General features: G+C 43.8%; 1 protein-coding gene across 1 annotated transcript; it reads left to right on the top strand.

Moving 5' to 3' along the window:
* Positions 1–5129: 5129 nt before the first annotated feature.
* Positions 5130–6090, top strand: LOC126082109 (taste receptor type 2 member 62-like). The gene is made up of 2 exons (XM_049894561.1): positions 5130–5307; positions 5390–6090. Exons 1-2 carry the CDS (start codon positions 5130–5132, stop codon positions 6088–6090), a joined length of 879 nt encoding a protein of 292 aa, XP_049750518.1.
* The last annotated feature ends 6038 nt before the right edge of the window (positions 6091–12128 follow it).

Here is a 12128-nt window from a genome sequence, read left to right as displayed (position 1 = left end):
AACAGAGGATTTCAAAGGGCCTCTCGAGAAGACAAAGTAAAGTATTATAATGACATGTGCAAAGAGCCGGAGATAGAAAGTCAAAAGGGAAGAACATGCTCAGCATTTCTCAAGCTGAAAGGACTGAAGAAAAAACTCAAGCCTCGAGTTACAATGGTGAAAGATTCTATAGGGAAAATATTAAACAATGCAGGAAACATCAAAAGAAGATGGAAGGAATACACAGAATCATTATGCCGAAAAGAATTAGTCGATGTTCAACCATTTCAAGAGGTAGCATATGATCAGGAACCAATGGTACTGAAGGAAGAAGTCAAAGCTGCACTGAAGGCACTGGCGAAAAATAAGGCTCTAGGAGTTGATGGAATATCAACTGAGATGTTTCAACAAACAGATGCAGCACTGGAGGTGCTCACTCATCTATGCTAAGAAATGTGGGAGACAGCTTCCTGGCCAACTGACTGGAAGAGATCCATTTTTATGCCTATTCTTAAGAAAGGGGATCCAACTGAATGCAGAAATTATAGAACAATACCATTAATATCACATGCAAGCAAAATTTTGCTGAAGATCATTAAAAAATGGCTGCAGCAGTATATCAACAGGGAACTGCCAGAAATTCAGGCTGGTTTCAGAAGATGACATGGAAGCAGGGATATCATTGCTGATGTCAGATGGATCCTGGCCCAAACCAGAGAATATTAGAAGGATGTTCACCTGTGTTTTATTGACTATGCAAAGGCATTTGACTGTGTGGATCATAACAAATTATGGATAACATTGCGAAGAATGGGAATTTCAGAACACTTAATTGTGTTTAAGAGGAATCTTTACACAGATTGAGAGGCAGTCGTTCAGACAGACCAAAGGGATACTGATTGGTTTAAAGTCAGGAAAGGTGTGCGTCAGGGTTGTGTTCTTTTACCATACCTATTCAATCTGTATGCTGAGCAAATAATACAAGAAGCTGGACTATATGAAGAAGAACTGGGCATCAGGATTGGAGGAAGACTCATTAACAGCCTGCATTATGCAAATGACACAATCTTGCTTGCTGAAAGTGAAGAGGACTTGAAGCACTTACTAATGAAGATCAAAGACCACAGCCTTCAGTATGGATTGCACCTCAACATAAAGAAAACAAAAATCCTCACAACTGGACCAATGAGCAACATTATGATAAACGGAGAAAAGATTGAAGTTGTCAAGGATTTCATTTGACTTGGATTCACAATCAACAGCCATGGAAGCAGCAGTCAAGAAATCAAAAGATGCATTGCATTGGGTAAATCTGCTGCAAAGAACCTCTTGAAAGTGTTGAAGAGCAAAGACATCACCTTGAAGACTAAGGTGCGCCTGACCCATGCCATGGTATTTTGAATCTCATCATATGCATGTGAAAGCTGGACAATGAATAAGGAAGACGGAAGAAGAACTGACGCCTTTGAATTGTGGTGCTGGCAAAGAATATTGAATATACCATGGACGAGCTGGGGTGCCAAAAGAACGAACAAATCTGTCTTAGAAGAAGTACAGCCAGAATGCTCCTTAGAAGCAAGGATCGCGAGACTGCTTCTTACATACTTTGGACATGTTATCAGGAGAGATTAGTCCCTGGAGAAAGACATCATGCTTGGCAGAGTACAGGGTCAGTGGAAAAGACAAAGGCCCTCAAGGAGGTGGATTGGCACAGTGGCTGCAACGATGAGCTCAAGCATAACAGCGATTGTAAGGATGGCGCAGGGCCAGGCCGTGTTTCATTCTGTTGTGCATAGGGTCGCTAGGAGTTGGAATGACTCGATGGCACCTAACAACAACAACAACAACAAGGTATACATGAAAAGGTTATTAAACCTCTTAATACAGAGTGGAGTTAATTAAAACTGTGTATTGTAAACTCTAGAGCAACCACTAAAAAATTCTTTTAAAATGGATAAAACTGAACGAGTAGTAGTGATAAAATGCAATATTAAAAAATACAAAAGTGACTGAAAAATCATGTGAGAAAAGAGGAAAAAGGGAACAAAAACATATGGACCAAATAGGAAAAACTAGCAAGGTGGTGGATTTTAATCCAATCACATAAATAATTACATTACGTACAAGTGGTTATTAACAAGTTAAATCAAAGAATATTAAAAATGATAACACATCTTGATCAAGTTGGGTGTATTCCAGGAATGTGACACTGGTTCTTTATTCAAAAGTTAACCAATGTATTTCACAATATCAACCGTCTAAAGAAGTAAAGCAATATGATCCTCTCAATAAAAACAGAAAAAAATATGCAAAAAACTCAACATCCTTCCATGATAAAAACTCTCAGCAAACTAGAAAAAGAGGGCATCATGCTCAACTTGAAAAATGGCATCTACAGAAACCTACAACTAAAGTAATTCCCACTAATGAGAGATTACTTATTTTCCTTCTAAGATCAGGAATAAGGCATAGATGTCTATTCTCACCACTCTGGAATGCCAACTTGGCAGATGGAGCACCTCTCTGAAGATGCAACGTGTGAGCAATCACTTATACGGTGCAAAGTGTTCTAACAGGTTGACCATTATTATGCTAAGTATTGTGACAGGAGAGGATGCCCCATACGTGGAGTGTCCTTCCCTGTGGCCAGCTCTGTCCTGAGTCAGCCCTGCTCCCCCTTACCACTCTCAAGTCTACTGTGAGGCCCTACCGGGGTCGGACCTCCCACTTTCCCTTCTCTTTATTTCTCTTTCCATCATATCTCATCTCCTCTCTCTCTCATTTCCTCAGAGAATTTTTAGGAGCTGATTAATTATTTTTTATTTTAATAACAATTTATTTTGTTTTTGTGGTTGAAAATATATACCCTAGAACATACACCAATTCAACTATTTCTACATGTTCAGCTTGGTGACATTGATTATATTCTTTGAGTTTGCAAACATTATCATCCTCCTTTTCAGAATTATTCCTCCTCCACTGACATACACTCACTGCCCCCTAAGCTTCTGTCTTCGTCATCTAATGCTGCCATAACAGAAATACAACAAGTGGATGGCTTTAACAAAGAGAAGTTTCTTTTCTCACAGTCAAGTAGGCTATAAGTCTGAATTCAAGGCGCCAGCTCCAGGGGAAGGCCTTTTTTCTCTGTCATCTCTGGAGGAACATCTTTGTCAACAGTCATCTCTTGGTCTGGGGGCACCTCAGTGCAGGAACCTCGGGTCCAAAGGATGCACTCTGCTCCAGTCACTGCTCTCTTGCTGGTCTGAAGTCCCCAACTCTCTGCTTGCTTCCCTTTCCTTTTATCACTTGTAAGATAAAAGGTGGTGCAGGCCACACCCCGGGGAAACTCCCTTTACATTAGATCAGGGATGTGACCTTAGTAAGGGCGTTACCATCCCACTCTAATCCTCTTTAACCATAGGCAGAGATTATGATTTTTAATACCTATGAAAATCACAAAATGGAGGACAACCACACAATACTGAGAATCATGGCCTAACCAAGTTGACACATATGTTGGGGGGACACAATTCAATCCATGACAGCTTCCCACCTACTCTGTCAAGTTGCCATTGTCCATTTGATTCCATATAGATAGATCTTAAAATAGCACAATGCTTAAGGCAGACATTCTTTACTAATTATGCTAAACTATTATTTGGAGGCCTGGTGGTGCAGTGGTTAAGGGCTTGGCTGCTAATCAAAAGGTTGCAGTTTTAACCCACCAGTAGCTCCTTGGAAATCCTATGGGGGCAGTTCTACAGGGTTGCTATAAGTTTAATTGACTTGATGGCAATGGGTTTGGTTTTTTTTGGGGGGGGGTTAAAGAACACTTTAGGGGATAATTTTGGTTTAAGGTTTAAAGATTACTTCAGGGCAATAGGCTGAGGAGTTCATTCAGCCTCTATAGATCCAGAAAGTCTGGATTCCATTAGAGTTTGAAGTTCTGTTCTACATTTCCCCCTTTTGATTAAAGATTCTTCTATAGACTCTTTGATCAAAATGTTCAGTAATGGTAGCTAGGAAACATCCAGTTCTTCTGGTCTCATTGCAAAGGAGGTAGTTGTTCATAGGGCAGTTACCCACAAGGAACTCATTAATTTCAATTTGCCGAACATAATGGGGAAAATGTGTTAGTGGCTAAGAGGTTCTAGATTAGCGGGGACATCCACGTTTTAACTGGAGTCTCCTTGACCTCCAATACGGAGTCAGCCAGTGGGGCCTTGGGCACCATGAAGATTCAGAAGAGTAGGTATCTGGAGTCAGGGCTCCAAGGCTTTTGGGTATGGATTCCCTCCTCCTCTGCCTGTCAGGAAAACAAACCTGTGGCCCTCAAGAAGATTCTGACTCATGGTGACCGCATGTGCTATAAAGTAGAACTGCTCCGTAGTGTTTTTTTGGCTGTAATCTTTACAGAAGCAGATCACCAGGTATTTCTTCCATGGCACTGCTGGGTGGACTTGAACAGCCAACCTTTAATTAGTATCTTAGCACAAACCATTTGCACTACCCCAGGACCTCCACCCATTCAGGAAAAGCGTCTTATTAGTGTGTACTCAGGGTACTAGATCAAACATTAGCCAGCACACAGATGTCAGGAAGGCTTGAGGATGGTGGAGGTTGCTTTGGGGAAGGAAATCAGGGTAAGGGCATCTTTTAAGGAGAATTTAGCAAAGGAGTAGTAAGGTTATGAAATAATGTACAAACCGATAGTGATGACGGTGGCACAACACGGTGAATATGATTAACGCCACTGATTTCTACATGTAAAAATGGATGAAATGGCAAATGTTTTGTTATATATGCTCTACCATAATAATACCCAAAAAACCATAATAATAACAAGTAAAAAATAATGTGCACATATGGGTGTTTTTGATCCCCTAGCCTCTGTTCTGTTGGCCCTTCCTTACATCTGGTCAGATAATGAACAGGCAAATTCAGGATAAGCAAATGGAGGCCAGTGTCACTGAGATGGAGTGATTTGCATTCAAGGAGCTCAGGGGGAGCTGCTTTTCCAGTCCTGGGGAGCAGTGGTGGTGTGAGTGGTAGTTGGGCTTCTTATGAATCCTGGAAAGGAGGTTCTGGTTCTGTGGTCTGAGAGCTTTTCTGCCTGTGCATGTGTACTGAGTTCAGGTCCTGTAAAGATGACTTCCCCGACCACCTTGTTCTTCATGGCTGTCTTCTTCCTGGAGTCCTTGGCTGCCAGGCTGCAGAATGGCTTCATGGCAGCAGTGCTGGGCTGGGAGTGGGTGCGGGGTCTGGCACTGCCCGCAGGCGACATGATTGTGGCCTGCCTACTGCTATCCCAGCTTGGTCTGCATGGTATGTCCATTATTAACAGTTTCCTGATCACCCTTGACCCCAGACACAAAATGCACTACATCCGCATTTTCTGGAACTTCAGCAACATACCCAGCTTCTGGCTGGATGCCTTGCTGTCTTTCTTCTACTCATGAAGATTGCCTCCTTCTCCCACCCTGGTTTCCTCTGGCTCAGGTGGGGGTCTCCTGGTTTGTACTCAGGCTGCTGCTGGGTTTCCTGACCATCTCTGTTCTGACCACCATCCCCTCAGTGATCAGGAATATCATTGCATCTCATATGGAGGCCTCTCAGCCTCCCCACACCAAAGGAAGCTGGGCTGATCCATCGAGGATCTTCTATCGGAACTTCTTCCTCTTTCAGGAGATGCTGGTGCTCTCAGTGCCCTTTCTGCTGTTCATGGCGTCCACTGCCCTGTTCATGTCCTCTCTGTGCCTGCACTTGTGGCGGATGCAGGACTGCCAGCACGGGCCTCGAGATCCCAGCATCCGGGTGCACACCACAGCCCTCAGATCACTGGGCTTCTTCCTTGTCTTCTACACATCCTACTTCCTGTCACTGATTGTGGCCGAGATGATCATGCCCCTGCAACTCCACTGGCACTGGGCCTGGCAGGTGGTGACCTACACTGGCATGTACTTGCACTCCGTCATCCTGCTGCTCAACAGCCCCAGGCTCAGGAGGGCCCTAAAGAATGGGCTGCAGGGCTGCAGGGCCATAGGCTGTGGGGTCCTGGACGGAGGGCTCAAATCAGGAGCCAGTGTGGGGCTTAGCAATCCCATGTGAGATGAGAACGCATAAGATGTCGACCTACTCTTCTCTCCTCTCTCTCCACTCCTTCTTCCTTTCCTACTCCTCCCAGGACCTCAATTATCCTTTTACCTCCCTCTGTCTTCTCATCAGGAAACCCTGGTGGCGTAGTGGGTAAGTGCTACAGCTGCTAACCAAAGGGTTGGCAGTTCGCATCTGCCAGGTGCTCCTTGGAAAATCTATGGGGCAGTTCTACTCTGTCCTATAGGGTCGCTATGAGTCAGAATCAACTCGACGGCACTGGGTTTGGTTATTTTTTTTGGTCTCATCAAAGGGTGGTACAAACAGTCAAGGTGCTCTCCTGTTAACTGAAATTTTGGAGGGTTGAGTCCATCCAGAGGGCTCAGAAGGAAGGACAGTGGTGGTTCAGTTGTAGAATTGTCACCTTCCATATGGGAGACCCAGGTTCCATTCCTACCCAATGTACCTCATGTGCAGCCACCACCTGCCTGTAGTGGAAGATTGTGAGTTGCTGTAATGCTGAACAGGTTTCAGCAGAGCTTCCAGACCAAGATGACTAAGAAGAAAGGACTGGTGATCTACTTCTGAAAATTAGCCATTGAAAACTCTACAAAACACAGTTCTAATCAGACACACATTGGGTGCCATGAGTAGGAATTGGCTCCATGGAAACTGGGTTTCCCTTCTGGGTCTCAGTCACAAACCAGGGATGGTGGCCCTGTTTACTCCCAGACCTCTTGGGCTCTGACAGCTTTTTTCCAGATGGAGCAGTGAATGATACTCTCCAAGTGTCATCTAATTTGTACTCCCTTCAGACACCTGTAGTGTACGTTGGTTATATTTGTTGTCAACCCTTGTTGGTATGGACTGTCCAGTCCCTTCCTCTCCAGGACACCAAAGATGCCTTCACCCTTGCTCTCTTCTCCACTCAGTTTCTCTGCTTCTGCCCAGGAAGGCTTCCCTCCAGCCTCCCATTCTTTCTTCCTTCCAACCACCAGGTTGTTAGTCCATCTGGAACTTCCTCCTTCCATCTGTTCGCTGAGCATTCTCTTCTGCTGAGCCTCGTGGTTGTTATTAGCTGTTGTCAAGTCATCCCTGACTCATGGTGACCCCATGTGCAACAGAACAAAATGAGGCCTGGCCCTACACCATCCCCATGATCAGTTGCAGTCAGGCCCTTGTGATCCATCAGATTTTCACTGGCTGATTTTCAAAAGTAGATCTCTAGTCCTTTCTTCCTTGTTCTTCTTATTCTGGAAACTCCACTGAAATTTGTTCAGCATCACAGCAACACAAAAGCCTCCATGGACAGATGGGTGGTGACTGTATACGAGGTGCATTGGCCAGGAATTAAACTCCAGTTTCCCACATGGAAGGTGAGAATTCTACCACTGAACCATCACTGCCCCTCCTTCTTAGCCCTGTTTAAGACCAGCTCCACCCAGGAGACTTCTCCATTTGATCATGTTTAAATTCAAGGACCCTGGAGAGTCCAAGGCCATGGCAGGCCCATTCATGATTTCCTGTGCTCATGATGTGGTGAATTAAAAGGACATGTTGGGTGTGAAAATTCTTTTCAACAGGACGTAGAAAAGGAAAACAGAGGAAATCCTCTAGGTTTCCTAATTTTACCAACCCTGCTCATCATTTGGCCACCCAGGATGGGGTCCCTGGAAAATGCTGTCCAGGGTGGTAGTTTCCAGATGAGGGTGATCACACCCAGATTGTGTGCACCAGATGATCTCCGGGGTGTGGGAAGAAGATGTGAAAACATCAGCTTACTTTGATTTTTATCTTGTTCTCTTAATTCCTATTTTTGCGTATGTGTCTTATGATGTACCTAATGTATAATTACAGTTAGTGAATGTCCTTCAAAATAAATACAGGTCCACATGGTGAGTGTCTTAGGCTTGGTTCCCTAGAGGAGCAAATACAGTGAAGTGCATATATGGAAATGCTGGTGGCGTAGTGGTTAAGCGCTATGGCTGCTAACCAAAGGGTTGGCAGTTTGAATCTACCAGGCACTCCTTGGAAACTCTGTGGGGCAGTTCTGCTCTGTTCTATAGGGTCGCTATGAGTCGGGATCAACTTGATGGCACTGGGTATATATATATATATAATTTATATCAAGGAAATGGCTCTTGCAGTTGTGGAGGCTGGCAAGTCCCAAATTCGTGGGTCAGGCTGGTTGCTTCTAATGACTCCTGTGGTTGCAGGAGCTGAGGAGCCCAAAATCATCAGGTCAGGAGGTAGGCTGCTGGCTCACTCCCAAAGAACTAGAGGTCAGAGGATGATGAGTCAGATGTAGGATCCAGAGAGAGATTTACCAGAACACCCATATATATTGGATGCAGGCCACACCCCCAAGGAAACTGACTGGCTTTCAACTGATTGGATTTTAGCTGATCAACTTTCAATCGATTGGCCTTTCAACTGATTGGCTGCTCACATCAGCTCACAAAATGGAGGATGATTACGTGACACATAACCTTAACCATCACAGTTTACCTCTTGTCAACTTGGCATCTGTACACATCTCCTTAAACCATGCATAATCTCTAAATAAAGGCAATTATGAAGCCATGCTTGCACCTAACATGATACAATTAACACACACATGACTGAAAATGCACTAGCCCCATTGTCGTAGTCAGCTAGCACTGCTATAACAGAAACACCAAAAGTGGTTGGCTTTAACAAAGAGGAGTCTATTCTCTCACAGTCTAGTAGGCTAGAAGTCTGAATTCAGGGTACCAGCTCCAGGGGAAGGCTTTCTTTCTCTGTCTGCCCTGGAGAAAGGGTCTTTTCATTAATCTTCCCTTGGTTGAGGAGCTTCCCAGGGACAGGGACCCTGAGTACAAAGGACATGCTCTGCTCCAGAGCTTTCTTGGTGGTATGAAGTCCCAATACTCTGCTTGCCTCCCTTTCCTTTTATCTCTTTAAGATAAAAGGTGGTGCAGGCTATAATAAGAACTCAAGAAATAGTTTAAACAGAGAAGAAAATATTCTTTGATAGTTATGAGAGTGGGGAGGGATGGAGGGAGAGGGGTATTCACTAATTAGAGAATAGACAAAAACTACTTTAGGTGAAGGGAAAGACAACACACAATACAGGAGAGGTCAGCACAACTAGACTAAACCAAAAACAAAGAAGTTTTCTGAATAAATCAAATGCTTTGAAGGCCAGCATAGCAGGGGTGGGGGTTTGGGGACCATGGTTTCAGGAGACATCTAGGTCAACTGGCATAATAAAATCTATTAAGAAAACATTCTGCATCCCACTTTGGAGAGAGGCATCTGGGATCTTAAACACTAGCAAGTGGCCATCTAAGATGCATCAATTGGTCTAAACTCACCTGGAGCAAAGAAGAATGGAGAACACCAAAGATACAAGGTAATTATGCATCCAAGAGACAGAAAGGGCCACATAAATCAGAGACTACATCAGCCTGAGACCAGATGAACTAGATGATGCCCAGTTACAACAGATAACTGCCTTGATGAGGAACACGAGAGAACTCCTGAAGGAGCAGGAGAGCAGTGGGATGCAGACCTCAAATTCTCTTAAAAAGACCAGATTTAATGGCCTGACTAAGACTAGAAGGACCCCAGAGGTTATGGTCCCCAGACCTTCTTTTAGCCCAGGACAGGAATCATTCCCAAAGCCAACTCTTCGGACAGGGATTGGACGGGACTATAAGATAGAAATTGATACTGGTGAGGAGTGAGCTTCTTGGCTCAAGTAGACACATGAGACTATGTGGGCGGCTCCTGTCTGGAGGGAAGATGAGAAGGCAGAGGGGCATAGAAGCTGTATGAATGGACACGGAAATAGAGGGTGGAGAGAAGGAATGCGCTGTCTCATTAGGGGGAGAGCAACTAGGAGTATATAACAAGATATATATAAATATTTGTATGACAGACTGACTTGATTCATAAATTTTCACTTAAAGCACAATAAAAAAAAAAAAAGAGAGACAGAGAATACCAAAACCAAACCAAAAAAATTAAAATAAAAAAAAGAGAAGTGGAAAAAAAAAAAAAAAGTGGTGTAGACCACACCCCAGGGAAACTTCCTTTGCATTAGATCAGGAATGTAACCTGAGCAAGGATGTTACATCCCACCCTAATCCTCTTTAACCACAGCAGAGATTATGATTTATAATATATAGGAAAATCACAAAATGGAAGACAGTCATGCAATACTGCGGCTCAAGGCCTAACCAAGTTGACAAGTATTTTTGGGGGGTGCAATTAAATCCGTGACACCCATTTACATCTTATATTTTATAATAGGACCCCTGATGGCACCCGTGGCTAAGTGATTGACTGCTAAACAAAAAGTCGGCAGTTAAAATCCACCAACCACTAAGATATTTGCCGTGTATATATCTTTGTGTGTGTGTGTATATATATATATATATATACACATACACATAGAACAAGGAAGAAATATTAAAACCAATTACAGTCCTCATTTCTACAACTGGTCACTTGGCCATAACTTGTATCTAGAACTAATTTCTTCTACCACCCAGTCCATATTCCTTTTCCCTCAACAAGCACCTCAGCTGCTCATGGCTCTTTGCCTGGTTGTGTGACCCACACCTTCATTCCTGAAGGGTCTGGTACTTTAGTAGTCATGTCAGAACTAGTTGCTGTAGTTTTCCATTGACTTTAATCACAGGGCATGGTAGTACTAAGAGACATCCTAAGGGATCTCCTATATTCCAGACAAACTCTTTTTTACCTCCGTTATGCAATATCAATCCAATTTCCCCCTGGTATTCAGGATCATTTATTCAGGATCAATCCCACCAGCCAATACAGTAACTCCTTCCTTTGCCTGTTGATCCAGTGGCATGAGGAGACCAAAGTGGTCAAGCGATATTCTTAACTTCCAGTTCAATGGAATCAGTGTTATGTCTCCTAGTAGGAGCATTCCTCCTATTGGAACTAAGACTCCTAGACCTGCAAAGCACAGGGTCCTGGGATAGAACCCCAAAATTTTGTAAGTGAATCACTAGGAATAATAGTGAGTGGTAGCACACCCATTTCCTCCTCTTCATTTTTGGACCCCTGAATCCTGGTTATGGGAGAAACAGACCTATACATTGAATGCTTGTTTAGAGCATATAGACTCCTAGAGAACTTTGTCCCAACCCTGAAAGGTATTGCCACTTAGCTGGTATTATAGTTGTGTCTTTAAAAGACAATTGCACTATTCTGTCTAGCTGGCTGCTTCAGGATGGTAGGGAACACAGTAAGACCAGTGAATTCTATGAACATAGATCCATTGCTGCACTTCATTTAATGTGAAGTGATTTACTTGATCCGAGGCAATGCTGTCTGGGATAGCATGATGGTAAATAAGGCATTCTGTAAGTCCACAAATGGTAGTTTTGGCAGAAGCATTGCATGCAGGGAAGACAAATCCGTATCCAGAATAAATATCTATCCCAGTAAGAACAAAATATTGCCCTTTTCATAATGGAAGCAGTCCAACATAATCAACCTGCATCAAGGTTGCTGGCTGATCGACCTGAGGAACGGTGCTATATTGGGGACTCAGTGTTGGTTGTTGCTGCAGGCAGATTGGGCACTCCCCAGTGGCTTTAGCCAAGTTGGCCTTGGTGAGTGGAAGTCCATGATGCTGAGCCCATGCATAACTACCATCCCTGCGACCATGGTCACTTTGTTCATGAGGCTATTGGGCAATGATGGGAGTGGCTAGGGAAGGAGAATGACTGGTATCCACAGAGTGCATCATCCTATCCACTTGACTGTTAAAACCCTCCTCTGCTGAGCTCACCCTTTGGTGAGCATTCACATGAGACACAAATGTCTTTAATTCTTTGGCCCATACAGAGAGGCCCCCACATGCCTCTTTCCCATACTTCCTTGTCTCCAATTTTCCAATCATGTTTCTTCTAAGTCCACGGCCATCCACCCAAACCATTGGCCACAGCCCATGAATCAGTAGACATTCCTACATCTGGACATTTCTCCTTCCAAGCAAAGTGAAAAATGAGGAGAACTTCTTGAAGTTCTGC

This window comes from Elephas maximus, chromosome 8, assembly GCF_024166365.1.
Source record: "Elephas maximus indicus isolate mEleMax1 chromosome 8, mEleMax1 primary haplotype, whole genome shotgun sequence".
In the NCBI taxonomy this organism is placed as follows: Eukaryota; Metazoa; Chordata; class Mammalia; order Proboscidea; family Elephantidae; genus Elephas; species Elephas maximus.
This window is presented reverse-complemented; position numbering and strand designations above follow the sequence as displayed.

Excerpts from the sequence above, each read along its gene's own strand:
- LOC126082109 (XM_049894561.1), top strand. The coding sequence starts at position 5,130 with ATGACTTCCCCGACCACCTTGTTCTTCATGGCTGTCTTCTTCCTGGAG. Across the intron at positions 5,308-5,389 it reads ATCCCAGCTTGGTCTGCATG|CAACATACCCAGCTTCTGGC; the intron begins GTATGTCCATTA and ends CTGGAACTTCAG.